The sequence below is a fragment of the Malaclemys terrapin genome, chromosome 1 (assembly GCF_027887155.1).
Source record: "Malaclemys terrapin pileata isolate rMalTer1 chromosome 1, rMalTer1.hap1, whole genome shotgun sequence".
In the NCBI taxonomy this organism is placed as follows: domain Eukaryota; kingdom Metazoa; phylum Chordata; order Testudines; family Emydidae; genus Malaclemys; species Malaclemys terrapin.
The window spans coordinates 78164125-78181364 of record NC_071505.1 but is presented as its reverse complement, the minus strand read 5'-3'; the positions used below and the strand labels follow the sequence as shown (position 1 = coordinate 78181364).

At 36.7% G+C, this 17240-nt stretch overlaps 1 protein-coding gene across 2 annotated transcripts in view; it reads left to right on the top strand.

The window, feature by feature from the left end:
* CEP290 (centrosomal protein 290) overlaps positions 1–17236 on the top strand; it is a 111151-nt gene extending 93915 nt beyond the window's left edge. For both annotated transcript variants that reach the window (XM_054027619.1, XM_054027628.1), the window contains 10 exons: positions 2916–3050; positions 4157–4243; positions 5605–5769; positions 6317–6439; positions 6919–7091; positions 8929–9070; positions 14000–14073; positions 14213–14316; positions 15248–15336; positions 16321–17236. In XM_054027619.1, the coding sequence (XP_053883594.1) occupies positions 2916–3050; positions 4157–4243; positions 5605–5769; positions 6317–6439; positions 6919–7091; positions 8929–9070; positions 14000–14073; positions 14213–14316; positions 15248–15336; positions 16321–16509 (1281 nt within the window). In that variant the 3' untranslated portion in view covers positions 16510–17236. The remainder of the gene's footprint in view (positions 1–2915; positions 3051–4156; positions 4244–5604; positions 5770–6316; positions 6440–6918; positions 7092–8928; positions 9071–13999; positions 14074–14212; positions 14317–15247; positions 15337–16320) is intronic.
* The last annotated feature ends 4 nt before the right edge of the window (positions 17237–17240 follow it).

Sequence of the window (17240 nt, the reverse complement as noted above, 5' to 3'; positions counted from 1 at the left end):
TCCAGCCTGCATCTAGTCCAGACAGTAACCATGGGCTGTCTCCAGGAATGTTCATTTTACTTACATTGCTTGAGTCTGCTGTCAGACTCCCCCTCCTCAGGTGATAGGTTTCACTCACAACAGATTTGGAACACAATATCCTACATGTTACATCACTCTAAAATTGTTTCCCATACAAACATCTTGTAATAAACATGACAATCATGTAGTTCTTTGTTTTCGGCAGAGACCACACAAGACCCTTTTCTGTGTAATATCAAGAAAGTGGTCGAACACAGATGTAATGTACCTAACAGCACATGCTTGGGCATGTCTGTGACACACTGACTGTGGCATGGACAAGAGTATTTTTAGCCTTTAGAATAGAGAAGAAGCTCCAGCTCTTTTAAATGTTCAGCAGATAGAAACAGCACTATTGTTAACACCCTGAATGTGTAGGGAGAAGACAAGTAGTCAATGATGACCCAGCTTTGTGAGACTGAGAGCCTGGGAGGATGCTGTGTTGTCCACAGCAATGGAACATTGGGGAGGAGATAATGAGTTTCGTTTTGGCTACATAGTCTCTTGCACACAGAGTTCTCTGTATTCCTAATGTCAGGTTATCTGGTTCTTAATAAATCTACCACAAGTGGACATGATGTTATATATAGGTATGCTGTCTTATTTCTTTTACTATCTATCTCTTTTCTTTTCATGCTTCATTACACCTTTCTTCTGCTTCAAACAGAGTGCTGCATGTGACACAGCTGCATTGACTAATTCCTCTTTTGCTAACAATGTCAGTAAACACAAGCATTTGAAATATCCGTGGAAGAAAACTGCTTCAAGTAAGGGCAAAGTAAAACACCAACCCACTCTTAGTATTACAAATGGCAATGAAATAGATGAGGGTGCAAACATTACTGATGAATGCCATCAGGCTGCTGGAGATGCAATTACTGAATTAACTCCAGAACAGGAAATTGAAGATTGTGAAAAACATGAGAATTCAAATAATTCTAGGGTAGGATCAAAAGGCAAAAGGAGAAGCTCTCTGAAAACCGAAGCTGATGAAGAGGGTATCAGTGATGAACAAGAAAATATAACAGGACCTGAAGAGGGTGAAGTTAATGAAGAACATGATGGAGAGAAAGAAGGGAAGCAAAAAGTGTGCAAGCAATCAACTAATAACAATGAAGGAAGTAGAGCAGAATCTTGTGCTGCTAGAATGAGTTGCAATCAGTCTGATTCCGGGGAGCCTTCTAATCAACCTAATGATTATAAGCCAGAAAATATAAAAATGAATAATGGAGTGGATAAACACACTGAAGAAGATACATATGGAAATCACCAAACTGGTACAGAGGGGACTGAACCAACCCCAGGACTTTGTGAAATGCCTCAGGTTTGGCACTATAGCAGTCCTTTAATCCTTCACTTCCCTATTAGCTGCATTGTTTATATGTCTACATGATATAGACTAAAATATTTATTGTAAAATTGTTTGTTTCCTGATACGCATTTAGTTTTTTGATTATCTTCCTGCTGTGTGCTTCTTTAGCAGTCTGTGCTGTGACAATATCATTTATATTTATTAGAGAGAATATATTTTACTAGTGAGGCAGTTGCTTTATTCCCCCATGTTTTTATTGGTGATACTTAGTTCATTAATTCTAATTATTTGTGGAATTATCAGAGTTTCTTTATTTTATCTTTGCAGGTTTCTATATTTATTTTATATTTATTTCAAGGGAGACTATCCTTAGTTTTTACTGCCTTATCTCTACTCATGTTGTAATCCTGTGAGAGTAAGTCCCTTGCACACATATTCAGAATTGGGCCCAATGTGGAGTTTTTTGTTTCCTTGTTCAATTTTTTTTTTTTTTTTTAATCCAAGCAGTTTGATCTGGTTGAAAAAGAGAAAAGGTTCTTGGGATTTTTCTTTTTCTTCTGAGACTAACTTTGCATAAATTATGCTAACAGTTGGAGCCTCTTGGCTAGTGACAATTTATAGCTGTTTCAAAGTTGAGTCTCTGTAAAAGTATAGTAGAAATAATTCCACTTATCTTTTATTAATTCTTGCATTCTAATTTGTTCATCTTACTTGGTGCTCAGATTCTATGGTAATGAATTTGGTACAAAATACCTAGATGGATAGTTACAGTATGGTCTCATAGTCACAGCAGTGGACTGGTACTCAAACAGCCTGGCTTCTATTCCTGGCTCTGCCACTGATGTTCTGGGTGACTTTGGGCAAATCACTTCACCTCTGTGTTTGTTTCCCCTTTGTAAAAATACGGATAATAATGCCTCCTTTATTAAGATCTACAGATGAAAAGTGAGGTATAAGCGCTAGGTATTACTAGGGACCAGATTCAGATATCCTTTTCCTGTTGAGATGCACTTTAGTCTCAATGATCTGACTTCAGTGGGGGACTGATTATAGTGTGAAGTGCTATCAATGTGAGTAAACGTATCAGAAGGTGGCTCTAAAATAGATGCTATTCACAAGCATAATATCCCTGTTTAGAACACTGTAATTTTTTCCCTTACTAGATTTTGAGATTTCAAAATACAGTGTTTATTTTTGCCAAACAGAAGTCTATACTGTTTTATACCTTCACCTTACTTAATTTAAGCAAATTTTTAAAATGTTCATAAAGGAATTAAAGGAAGAAGTTGAGTCAAAGGTCCACATTAGCTTTCTCTATCTGTTTTATTAACTTTAATGTGGTAAAAAAAATACTGATGGGTGAACTCTATAAGAAGGTATCTTGCTGTATAAACACTTTTTTTAGTCTCAGTATTTCAATATGGAATGTAACAGGATTGTATCTTTATTGCCCAGATTATTGATCGTTATCCAGTGTAACTAATGTAAGAATTAATACCTCAACATTTCATAATATTTTATTCTGCTCCTTCTTTTTCTTAAGACGTCAGGAATAGGATCAGATGATCAGTGTCAAAGACAACAGGAGCTTCAGAAAGAAAATTTGAGGTTATCATCTGAAAATGTTGAACTAAGATTCCAGCTAGAGCAGGCTAATAAAGATCTGCCAAGATTAAAGGTATTTTTTTTTAGCATATAACATATTTTAAAGGCTCATTGAGAATGTAATTGTACATTTAAAAAAAAACTTTTATGAACTCTGTTGTGCTAATACATATTCCATACATACTATATACATTTGATGTAAATATATTGAAAACCAAAAACACTGGGGGCAGATTTCACAAGCCCACCTGTAAGGCCTAGTCTTTCAAATACATACATCTATTTACAGCTTAGGGGTCTAAAGCCCACATCCTGCAATGAATACCATAAGAGTGGAACCCTGCACCCTCAGAGAGGCACTTTAAAGTCAATGGAGTTGTGCATATGCACAGAGTCCTGCCCATTGAAGGGACCTAAATACGTAGCTGCAGTTTATCATACATAAATGTTTACAAATTTAGAAAATTAATAATTAAATATGCCTGGGTAAGAGGTCCCTTTTAAATTTGTCCCTTTATGGTATAAATTATGGAGTGGGGTAGTAGCTGTTCCATTGTGTAGTTGAAGCCAGCTTCCCATTACAGTCCCTATTTTCAAACTGGCCCTTTCCCAACTTCTGCCCATTTCCCTTCCCCACCCCCACCCCCGTCGCCCCCCAAAAAACCCAATCCAATTTCAGATTGACATCTCTCCTAGTAGGGTAGAGTTTTCCTGGGAAATTTGTAAAAAAATCAGAAAAGGTGGGTTTTTTTTTTTTTTTAATTATTCCTATGTTCTAACATATTAGTTGAAGCTAGATTGTGCCGTAACCTAAGAATCTAGATTATGAGAAAATATACAGAACTCTCACATAATCTGTAATCATTTTTTTGTTTGGGTTTTTAAAAGATCTTTATAATGCACTTAATATGTAAGACCAGCAGCATACCAACATTCTTTAATGTTTCTATTAAAGAATAAAATATGGGGGCAAACTTAGAGGGCATGGCTTTTGTAAACTGTGGTTGGTAGCAAGTGATGAATTATATGGGCAAGGGGGAAATTATTTTTTCGTTTTGTTTCAGGTTTCTCAAAGTAAAGTAACTGAAGCTGGAAAATTTGTAATTTAAAAAAAAAGTTTCAATTCACCTGTTAATTGAGTAAAACCTAAATAAAATGATTATTATTTGTATTCTTTAGGACCAAGTAGGTGACTTGAAAGAAATGTGTGAGCTTCTCAAAAGAGAGAAAGCGGAAGTCGAGCGCAAGCTAGGCAGTGTTAGAGGGGTGAGTAATGCTACTGTGTTTTTCAGAATAATTAAATGATTGAAATACACAAGTACGGTTTAATTACAACTGAAATGTTTATCATCAAGCAAAAGAAGATGGGAAATATTAGTTTTTACACTTTTTACATTAAGTAGTTCCTTCATTAAGGATCCAAGATACTAGTCAATTGTCTATTACTGTTAGTAAAGTTTCTCACACACTTAAATCTTTGCAGGATCAGAGCCTTAGTCTACCATCTGGATTAACAACAGTTACCTGCAAAAATATCTCTTCACCAATAAGAGAATATAACCATAAGTGTATGCAAAATATTGAATAATGTATTTGAAAATCTTTTGGTAGAGCTAATCAAATGGGATTAGGATGTTAGACAGTGGAACCTGTTGCTAGAGAAATATTCTGTTTTTTAATATACAAGAGAATTATATAAATGAAGCTTCAGTTTACCTCAAGCGTATCTTATTGATTGATGCAGTCGTCAGTTCCCTTCTTCATTCCTCAGAAGACCAGAAAACAAATACTGCAGCAAAAACAGCACTCCTCCATTACCAACGTCTCATGAAACCACAAGCATGACACTTACAAGATGCAAACACTGTGGCTCTTAAACTGTACAAGGAGCGAAGTGTGCTGCCTCCACAATTTTTCCTCCCTGGGCTTCCCAAGAAGTAAAGAGGAGTCAGCATAGTGCTGCGGAGAGCCATAACAGGACTCCCCATATTCCTTTGACCTCCTACACTATGCCACTGTTCCTTTACTTCTTGACTTCAGAAGCAACAAGGTCTGTCTCCTCCTTTACTGGATAAGAGGAAAGTAGTTGTGAAAGTCTCTTAATTTACTGAAGTGATTGTACGTTGGAGTTTACTCTGTGTAGAGTCTTTTTCCCTTCTTTTTTTTTTTTTCTGTATTAATGAAGTAGGAAGGGGAAGAGATAATCCACTGAAATGCAGTACTTCATACTTGCTTGGCCAAGTGGTGCATTCTAAAGGAATTAGCACAGTGGAACTATGCTAATATGTATGTATAAATGCAGAATTTTCATAGCACAATGTATTTACATACCAAATGTATAAATGTTGTGTCAGTTCTTTTGATAACACAAAAATTTAGACCCCCAATCTTGCGATTTGTTGAGCATGGACTTCCTTTGTGTCCTCCACCTCCATTTGTGTCCTAACAAATTTCAGATTCAGAACTATAATCCCAAATTATGGTTACCTTATTTTGTGTGTTTACAACAAGGCAATTTAAAAAAAAAAACAAGACTTCAGACACATTTGTATCTCACTTAGAATTTCAAGCATTTACTTCATTATGCTTTTTTTCCTTTTCTTTTTCCCCCCGTCTTTTCTGTGTAGTCTGGTAGAAGTGGAAAGACCATTCCAGAATTAGAAAAAACCATTGGTTTGATGAAAAAGGTTGTAGAGAAAGTGCAGAGAGAAAATGAAGATCTGAAAAAGGCCCCAGGAGTTGTCTCTAATGAAAAACTAGTTAGCCTTGAACTTGAAAATGAGAGGCTAAAGGTACTAATTTAGCATTCATTATTATTTTGTGTAGCAACTTATATGTAAATTAATTAGGAAAACTGATTAATAATGTTATTTATGTTTTAGATGAAACACTTTCTGTAGTGTATATAATCAAAGCTATTCACATTATATGGCACAAAAATTTGTTTCAGTTAAAAAAAAAAAATCACAAATGTGAACTTTGTACTACACAGAAGCAAAGCTTTACATATGCACTTCCTCCACAAAGTACTAGACCTGCCAAACAAAACAGATGTTCTGTATTCTTTCACTCTCATAATTATATGAGTAACTTCTAAAGCAAAATGTGAATTTTAGTGTAATGCAAGTTATTGTGACACAGAGATGTGTTTCTAAGGGAAATTTTGATATTCAAAATATATTTTTATGTATTTGAGGTATAGATACAAGCATGTGCTAAAGTGCTTTGCTGAATTGGGACCTGCATGTGCTAGATAACTGTAGCATTCAAAATGAGAACTCAAAAGATTCTAAGTTGTGTAAATACATATTTTTTTTCTGATTTTTGTTTAATATTTAGTCTGAAATGGAAAAAATGAAACTTCATCTGGGTGGCCAGCTCAGTATGCGTTATGAATCAAAAACCAGAGGCATGGAAAAAATCATTGCTGAAAATGAGAGGCTACGTAAAGAGCTGAAAAAAGTACGGTTATAGGATAGTATCCAGCCATTTGAGCAAATGGTTGGTTATATTAAGCATCTTTTCTTTTTAATTTGGCTGGAAGTATACATATTGAATATTGAATTTACACTTGTTCTATTCAGTACACACTCAGATACTATTTTGATGGGCTCCCTAAATACAAAATAGATAGTATTCATTATATTCTTGATACCATACCAATTTGTGCTGTAGTCCTATTAGATCACAAAGGCTAAGCAGAATTGAATAAGGCCAGTGTCTTGGATGGGAGACTTCGAAGAAATACCCAGATGCTATTGGCAATAGTGTTTATGATCTAGTATGTGGCGCTCTTCCATCTGAATCAGTACTGACCCAGTTTCTGAGTGTAATTTTGTAGAGTTCAGTGCTGCATGAGGTTCTGTATTTTGGATAAGATAAAAGAAGCATAAATGCACTTTGCCACAATGTATATAATTTTGTGCCTCATTGGACAACAGGAAGCTGACACTGCAGAAAAGCTACGAATAGCAAAGAATAACATAGAGATAATAAATGAGAAGTTGACTGTGGAACTGGAGGAGACTGTTAAGAGGTTAAACTTTGCTGAAAGCAGAGGTCCACAACTCGAAGGAGCTGACAGCAAAAGCTGGAAATCAATTGTTGTAACAAGGTAGGAACTGAGAATAAAACAGGGAAAATGATTTGTTTTCTTAAGTATTTTTAAATGAATGATACTTTCATGATCATAGTTCTCAGTTCCTTTTCTAAAGCATTTTTTACTGACCTCATAGCAATCAGTGATGAATTTACTGTATTACGTATGTTCAACATACAAACTTCTAACCCAGATCCAGCAGACATGTGTCCCTACACCCTGTTGGGCTCTGCTGCTCCAGAAACTGTTTCCTGTTCTGAGAATGAACCCTCCCTTGCAGCTGCAAAATGCTGGATTGCTATGCTGAGGGGACTACCTTCCAGATTCTGCCCTGTACTATTACAGAATATTGTAACTGGGCTTTGAAGAATAATTTTATGGTATTTGTTGAGCATGATAAGCAAGCCCCATAGCACCCTATCATGAAGGCAAATTCCTCCACAATTGATCAAACAACAGCCACCCACAAAACTGTTGAAAGGTCTGTGACCTGAATTTCTCTGACTTTGCCTTGTTAATAGCACTCTGGTGGTGGTGGTCAATGGGAAGGGATATAAACAAGGGGTTATGCTGCTTCAAAATTACACCACCACAAAAAAAAATACCTCAACAAAACAATAGTCTGAGAGGAGGAAGGAGCCCCTTCCCCACATCAGGAGTATGATGGTAGATGAACCCCAGGCATCCTACAAAGGATTAGAGAGAACAGAAGGTAATATACCCAGACCCTTCTGCCTACCTTTCCAAGATAATATATTTTGAGTAAACAGTTGGGCCTGGAGCCAGTCAATTCTTCCACCTGTAGTGGATGAGAAAGTGTTACTCTGATCTTAAGGCATCAAGTTCCTTCTGGTTTAGCCATAATAAATATACTTGCCCAGAAAAAATGCACAATGAAGAACACTTTCTTAGCTAATATTGAAGGAAAGTTTGTTTTCCATATACTGTGGTAAATTATATTAATTGCTCAACAACACTATTCATATAACTTCCATTCTTCTACAGTCAATTCACTTAATAAATGTTGCCTTGTGGATCTTTTCTCCTAACTATGAGTTATTTGACACTAGATTTACTCTTATTGTAGCAAGTAATTTAATGTTGATGAATTTCATTATAAACTGCTACATACACCTCTACCTCAATGTAACGCAACCCGATATAACACAAATTCGGATATAATGCGGTAAAGCAGTGCTCCGGGGTGGGGCGGCGCACTCTGGTGGATCAAAACAAGTTCAATATAATGCGGTTTCACCTATAACGCGGTAAGATTTTTTGGCTCTCGAGGACAGCGTTCTATCGAGGTAGAGGTGTATCATGTTCCTCAACTGTTCCCTTGAAAATCAAAGCCAACACCCATTCTTATGCTCTGTACAAGTTATTTACAAACAGGGTGGTTGTTTTTCCAAAACTTTGACAGCCTATCTAAATAAGAGTGTCTGCACTAGAACTCTAGAACACTAAGGGTATGTCTGCACTTAGAACTGGGGGTGTGATTCCCAGCTCAAGGAGACATACTCATGCTAGCTTTCACTGAGCTAATGGGCTATCAGTAGAGTGTAACTGCGATGGCACAGACAGGGGGATGGGTACATCCTAAGTACCCATTCAAGACCATGGTACGTACTCAGTGTGACTAGCCTGTCCTGCTGCCTGTGCTGTTTGGCTACATTCTGTTTTTAGCACACATGCGCGTGTTCTACTGGGGTCACCATCTTTGTTTTTCAAAAGGTTAGATTTTGCTATAGTCCTTTGGACTGTGTGTCGGGTTTGCAGGATGGGGAAAAAATATTTTCTAGACTAAGCATAGTATTTGCTGAATGGCCTTAATTTTCTTTCCTGTTTTCAGGATGTATGAAACTAAGATGAAAGAACTGGAAACTGATGTTGCCAAAAAAAATCAAAGCATTACTGATCTTAAACAGCTACTGCGAGAGGCAACAGAGCGTGAACACAAGATTGAAAAAAACACACAGGACTTAAAGGAACAAGTGAGTAAAACATAGTCTAACGGTGACAAATTTATCTTATCTATAATAAAAGGCAGATTTTTTCTCCCTTGTACATGTCTGTAGCTTTGTTATTGTAATGTTTTTCATTATTTGTGTACCCTAACTATACATTTCCATACTTCAGCATGTTTGGATTTCTTTTAAATTTAACCTTAACTGTGAATGTTCTTGGTTAACAAAGCTTAATATTGGTCTAATCCCTATAATGTGATTAACCCTAAATTTCTGATATGAATTCTCAACTTTAACTCCATTTTAACATAATTAAATGGGAAACATAATCAGAGGTAGACTTTCCTCCACTTTACACGTCTAAACATTTATCACTGTAGTATTGTTTGTAAGTGCTGAACTGTAGGTATGGATATTTTAATATGCCTTAAAATTTTCTTCTAACTCATTCAATAGAGCTGTTAGTTCTTGCACTATGCTCAGAAAGTCAAAGTCAACAATCTCCTTATTCAGACTTTAGCTTTCATGGGTTGGTTCAGAGGGTGGAATCCCACATTGTATAGGAGGAAGGCTTTCAGTTTGACATTTTATCATTTAACTTGTAACTGTTTAATGTTATATTCTGTATATGCAGAATGTAGAGATGCTTACAAGTGTATTTAATATATTGAAAAATATAAATTAATAAACACTTTACAATCATATATTTAAAAAGAAAAGTTGGGTCAAATTTTTGGCCCACTAGACTTGACACATGGTTCTTTTAAATGTCCCGAGTAATTAGCCCCAGGACTCTATTTGCCAGGAGTAGCCTCAGTCTTGTCTTGTTTTTAATGGGTATATCCCATTTCTCCAGCATTATATGAGCAATCAAAGGTTTGTCAGAATGCATAGAACTGTGACTTATTTTGAGTAATTTTTAAAGTTTATGTGCTATATTCTTCTTTGCTAGTTTTGGATTAAGTATCAGTAATCTGAACACTGGGCAGGGGCAAAATCAGCAGAGATCTGTATGTAAACTTTGCCGTTTTGTATCAACAATCTGGTGCAAGACACTTTGCAATTTATTTGTCTCTCTCAAATAAAGTTTGCAGCTGTTCTTCATCAAACATAACTCTATATCAGCAGAACAGAAGTTGTGGACGTGATTAAGAATAAACACTTCAGCAACAATAGATTAAAATACCCAGTACAAAAAGCAAAACTATATGAGATCATTGACTATTACAATTCATTTGAGAAGCATGTTCATTCAAATGCCCTAACTGGAATAAACCTCTTCTAATTGAAATACAAACCACTGTATTCATAACATATCTAGCACAAAAAGATAAAGGCTTTATTTAGGAAATACTGATTTAAATGTTTTGCTTTATTAAAATACTACCTCTAAACTCTCTCCCTATTGACCATTTCATCCTTGAAAGATACCATCTGCACAGAATTCTCATTCTTGGGCCTTAGTTCATTGGAGTGAAATTGGCAAAATTCCCCAGGGTCTGTTTTTTTTTTTTTTTTTTTTTTAACCTGATAGTAAGGTAGAGTGTGAGCTAGGCCCCACAGTATACATAACTCACCCCCTATTCCCATGTATAAATGCTTCCCTTTGAACATTCCATTCGTACCCTGCCACTGACAAAATGTCCCATTGACTTAGGTCAAGAATACACTGTGATTTAAAGGATAGAACACAAGGTGGAGACTATGCCTACACTTACAGAAATGTACAGTACAGGCACTACACATGTAGCTATATATCTGTGACAGACCCTCAGGGTAAAATCTGGAACTGTGGGAGCCGGTATGCCCTTAACTCTTCAGACAGGGTTGTCTCTTCCAATGCTATGCTAGTGACAAGCAGCAAACCCGCCCAGGTCCTGTTATCACTCAGCTAACAACATGCAGAGACATACCCAACTAAGTTGCATGAGTGCTCTCCAAGCAACTCAAACTGTACACAGGGAAACATCAGCAAATTCCCCCCAGACTCAGCCTTCAACCCCAGAAATGTTATACTGCTCATGAACGATGCAAGCTCATTAATTTGTTCGCTACTTTATCAAAGGATATAGTGGACATGCACCAGCCTTTGTTATCTCAGGAGATTCCCCCAAGCGCTTAGGACGAACTCACTGGTTAAGATTAAACATTAAAATAAGTTTATTCACTACAGAAAGATAGATTTTAAGCAATTATAAGTGTTAGGTATAAAGGTCAGAGATGGTTACATAAGAAATAAAAAGTAAACACGCATTCTAAATCCTAAACTTTATCAGACTAAGCATGGGTTGAGTCAGTCAGTCAATCTCACCCCACTAGGCACTGTAAGCAGTTCACAGTTCTTAATACTGCTTAGCCTAGAACCAATCTCCCCAGTTCAAAGTCTTTTTCTTCCCAACATTCTTATTGCCTTCAGAGTAGATGGGGGAGGAGAGAAGTGATCTTATGATGCCACTGTCCTTTATTTTATACCCTCAGTTCATGGGCCTGGAAAAATACTGGTTCAGACATGGAGTCAGGTATCACATGTCCTGATAGGTTGCTGAGTCAGGGAATTAAGCAATCCCCATTGTGTGGAGCTCAAGCAGCTGTCTCTTATTGAATAGTACATCTCTTGTTACAATTCCCATGCTGGTCAATGGCTGGTGATGGTCACTTAACACCTGTCAGGGTGTAGGTCACGTCCTTTGTTGCCACTTGAGAGCTAGTTGTGGGCGTCTCCCAGATTCACAACATATTTCAGTAACAACCATATAGCAAAATCTCATAACTCTGTGTAGAATGAAGTTATACATATTTTGACAGAACAGTGAGTTTCAGCAAATCATTACTTTTCATATGATAATTTACAGGGCATTCTTTGTACAAAATAACTATATACAAGTGGTGAATATGGGGGTTACAGGGTGCTATTTTGAAGTACAGTAAGTCACAACATCACAGTGAAAAGTAGACCACGTCCACATTTGTCACTGTTGTGTGTAGCTACATGCCAAAATGAAAGGCTCTAGCAGCTCCACACTACTGGAGCCTTTCACTGTGGCAATGAAAAGCTGGGAAGCTGGCAGAGCCTTTCACTGTAGCAGGGAAACGCTCTGGCAGTGGGGTAGCCGCAGGATATTGCACTGCACTAGTTAAAATAGCAGTGTAGATGTGGGAAGCACTGCTTGGGCAAGTAGAGAGCCTGTGTAGGACATATACTGTGGGAGTTCAAGCATGTAGGGTATTCTACTCGCCTAATCCATGCCTCCTCATCTACCCTGCTATTTATACCCATGCTAGTTGCATGTGCAGTGTCTGTACTCTACATGCCACTGTAAGTGTAGACATACGTTGAGTCGAGAGAACTGAGTTCACGTCCTGTCTCTACCGCTTACTGGCTGTGTGATTTTGAGCAAGTCACTTTCTATCTCCAAACTTCAGTTTGCCCCTCTGTAAAATTCAGCTAATACAACTTGCCTTTCTTTGTAAAGCACCTTGAGTGAGCTACAAAAGAACAGCACTTTATGAGAGTAAAGTATTATTATTTATCCTGTCTGAAGGATCTCAAGAAAGGGAGAAACTCTTTGATGTGTCTGTCTCTTTGGATCAGTGTGTATCTAGCACTCCTACTCTCTTGAAGGCTTCCCATGCCAAGAGAATCTTAGGGCTCACTCAAATAGGCTCAGTGAGGTGACTACTATACTATTTCCCTCTGACCTGCCACCAGTAGCGAGCCATGCCACACAGCCAGAGCTCTTGCTAGGGCCAGATTGTGCAAGCCCTCAGTGGCCACAGGAAGGTTCCATTCATCTGTATCTAACCTATCCAGGACCAAAGCTTGAAGGGAGTGCATCCACGTTGTCCCAGAATTCTTGACTTCTCTGTATAGTCCCCTATTAGACTGATCTGCATTTTATTTGAACTGATTATTTCCCATTTATCTTCCATTGTTTTCAACTGACTACCATATTTTCAACTAATTAGTTATTTGACTGCATTTATCTAGGTGATTTGCCAATTGTGCTATTTGATTTGTCTGATTCTTTGAATGCCTTGTTTTAACTGATTGCTGCCCATACCCACTGCCACCTCTACTTTGCTTTCTTCCATATTTGATAATGCTCAAAACTCCTTCTGACTCCTGACCACTTCCCTCCTTCCAAAACCTCTGAGAGAGAACAGTATGTGAGGATAAAGGACACTAATTCCTCAACTAGTGACTATGGGCCTGATCCTACAACCTTTACTCATAAGTAATTGTTTCTAACAAAAATAAGGATCACATGATCAGGTCCTCTGCTTTTATTGCTTAAAAGATGTTAGTTATGATCAGCTTCAAACAATGTGAAAGTTAATACTTTAAAATAGTGGAATTCATAGAGATTAAAATTTTACCTTCATTTAAGTTTTTTTACATAATCAAGTCCTTATGGCCAAACTTAAAAGTATTTAGGCAGCTAGAGATGCAGACAGACACCTAGTGGGACTTTCAAAAAGCACCTAAGGAGGCTAGGCCTAGCTCACTTTGACACTTTTGTAAATCCCATTAGATGTCTATCTGCATCTTTATGCATATAAATACCTTAGTAAATCTCGCCCTCGATCTTTATCTAGACTACTCTGTATTTTCTATTCCTTCCTACAAGGCAGCCGAAGCACTAATTCATATTTACTAGAATAGGCTTGCAGATAACTTTAGAGTCTTTATAGGAATTACCAGCATCTACAAAGATGCTTCTGAAAGATTTTATATTGCAATTTATTTGTTTGTCCAATCATAAGTTCAGTTTGCCTTTTCTTTAAGATTAATACTACAATTCTCTCTGCTACTAAGCTTCTATTTTTTCCTTTCCCTGTATTACTTTATCTATTGTATTCTCAAATTGAGTTGCTTTGAATTAGTAAATGTAACTACAGATATTGTTTTCAAATGTAAAATTTCCTCATTTTCCTTATCCTTTTTTTAAACCTAAGATTGAGCTTCTCAAACACTTTCCTGAAGGTGCTAGCACAGAGCAAGGTCTTGCTAGAGAGCTTCAGCTTCTCAGGTAAAGTACCAAGAAAAATCACTCCTAAAAAATGAACCCCCGCTCCACCATGTACAGAAATGAGACTGAGAAGTTCTTAGAGAGGAATACCCAGAGCAATTTTTACTCTTCACAGTATTTCAAATTAATTGTTTTACAGATTAACCAATAATCGGCTGGAGAAGGAAAAAGCAGGACTAGCTCACCAGGTGGAGGCTTACCGACATCAAACAGGCATCAATGCAAGCGAAGGCTCTGCAGCCGGTAGTCCTTTTCAGTATCTAAAGTATAAGGATTTTTCAATAATTTGGGCTGGAATCTGCTCTCATTTACTACGCTAGTGAGAATTGGGAGTAATTCCATAACAGTAAATTAAATTACAACTGTGTATGTATTATACAACTGCTATCAGGAATCATGTTTTAGGCTATCCACTAGCAAGTTTACAGCTACTCAGTACTGCTTGTAACCACATAACAAGTGTCAGGACGGGGGCGTAACAGTGGAACTATGCTATTAAATTAAATTTTAAAAGCACCTTTGATCTAAAGAACATTTACCACAACTCCCATCCTTCAGTTTTGGAATAGTTTCTCAGGAGAAGTGGTAGGAGCACTGTTGATTGAATCATTTAAAACTGGATTGGACAATGTACTGGAGTAAATGACATAATTGCTTTCTTCTGTGTTTAACAGTCTAGCACTGCCAGGCGCATTGGATTTAAAAAACAAAAGTTTCAGCAGAAACATTCAGCTATCACAGTGAAATTAGCAATGTTGGTCTTTAAACTTATTACCAGGAACCAAAGTTAATAAGACTTAATTTAAAAAAAAAAGGGGGGGGGCATGTCAAACCTCTCAGAGCTATTGTTTCAGATTCATTTCAGATTCTGACTGCAGATTCATTAAGATAGCACTGCACTCAGTCAATCAAAATGTTTACTTCACAACAAAGACTAACCACTTAATATTTTTCATTGAAACCTTGTTGTACAGAAATAGATGGAGCCACCAGAATAGTGTTGGGGATGACTTTTTGCCACATTGCAATATTGGGTAACTGGGTTTAATGTTCTCCACTATGTATTGCTTATTAGATATAATATTTACGAAGAGGTTAAGCATTTTAATTGTCTTGCAGTATCTTGAATTTAGTAATCTAACTTGTCCTTTTCATAACATGATTATTTTTTTAGAGAAAGGAAGAATTGACAAATTAATGGTAGATGTAGTAGATCTCCAGACACAGCTGCAAGCCTCAGATCTGGAAAAAAAGCAACTTACAGTGAGTATTGTATGGATACCACCACTGTGATATTGTTCACTTATCTTATGAACTAATGGACAGCTAAGAAGTTTGCATCCACCCATTAGTTGAGGTCTTATATCTGTAGTTACATTTACTAATTCAAAGCAATTCAACTTGAGAATACAATAGCTTATAGAATGGCCAGACTTATGACTTTTAAAATACAAATTCTCTAAAAACAAGTTTATAGTACATCCCTACTCTATGGATTCATGCATGTAGTGCATGACAGATGGAAAGTGGCATTGTTAAAAATACTGAACCACTTTGTCAGCTTGTCGTCATGCGTGTCTCTCCCCTGAATGTTTCAGTGGCCAATAACTGCCACTCCTTGGCCCCTCCCACTTTTACAAAATGACTCAAACTGCAACCAAAACCTTCTTACAGCTGCATGTTTGGTTCACAACTTTGATGGGGCTATCGAGAGTATCAAATAAAAAGGGAGGAAGGGAAGTTCTGCTCTCTTTCAACTATTAAGGGGAGATCCAGAATAGAATGTACTCGGACTTGAGACTCAGTCCCTAAAGCTAGAGTCAGAAGAATACGTTATTTAGAAGCACAGCACTGTTTCCCCCCAAAAGCTCTTTTCTCTTATCACGTTATGTAATAATTATGCTGTACTGACTGTGTGATTAATTTAACAATTTCACTTCAGTCTCACTGTAAACATTTCTGTTTCAACATATGGTAGGTACCAAACTTTTAACCCAGCTTCCTTTTTCATATACCAGAGCACCTGACTTGCAGGTGCAATTAGGTACTAAGGTATACACATGATAACCTGTACCTTTACATTCAGAGTGCACAAAGCAAAGCTAGTTTTTAAAAATCTATCCCATAAAGGAAAAGGCAATAACACAATTAATGTTATCATTTAGTCTTTTATATACATGTTGACACAAAAACAGAATGTAGAATTTTGAATTGTAGTAAATTGGTACTATTCAATTCTTTTATTAGGAAGAAATCAAACAGCTGAAAAGAGAACTAGATAACTTTGACCCTTCCTTTTTTGAAGAAATTGAGGATCTGAAATACAACTACAATGAAGAAGTAAAAAAAAATATTATCTTGGAGGAGAAATTAAAGAAGCTTTCTGAACAGTTTGGTGTTCAAGTGGATATTCCAGCTAATGTGTCTATTGATTAAATCCATGTTAAGTATTTTAAGAAGTAACACATAAATTGCGTCACTTGGCGGTTATATGTATGCAAGCTTGTATGCAAGCTTGATTCTAATTTCTCACCGTTGTGAATTAGGACCAGCTCCATTGAAGTTACAATAGTTTGACAACAGAGAACGAGAGAAGCAGACTTTTCAAAAAAGTTACTAAAATCTTGTCATTAGTACTTCAGATGTTAAAGATCTAGCAATCAATGTGAAAACTTGTCTTATTTCCTCCCCACTCGTTTTGCATATTTTATGCTTTAGTTCAGAAATGTCAGCAGGAAACAGCAGGAGAGATCAAAGGATTTCAGCAATCCTGGGGTGAGGAAGCCCTTGACTACAAAGCCGGACCTGCTGCCTGACACTACTGCACAACAGAAAGAGTTGTAATACTTCAAGGCAATGAATATATATATGTATATATTGTGCTTAGATGTAAAGCTAATTTAATTTATTTGAAAACTGTTAATAGTTTTATAGATTTAGTGTTGGTGAATGTATGGTACATGCAGAGCATAGATGTAAATAGAACCAAATTGTGAAAATACACAATTTGAATTGTCTATTTTTCTAAGTTAAGTTTTTGAAACATTACATGCTGCTCTTGATAGTGTAGTTATTTTCTAAACGGTTATGGACTATCACATTCCTTTTATTTGTCTGTTTCTACAAAGCATTTTCAAAATAATTAAAACTAGTTTACTTTTCACTAT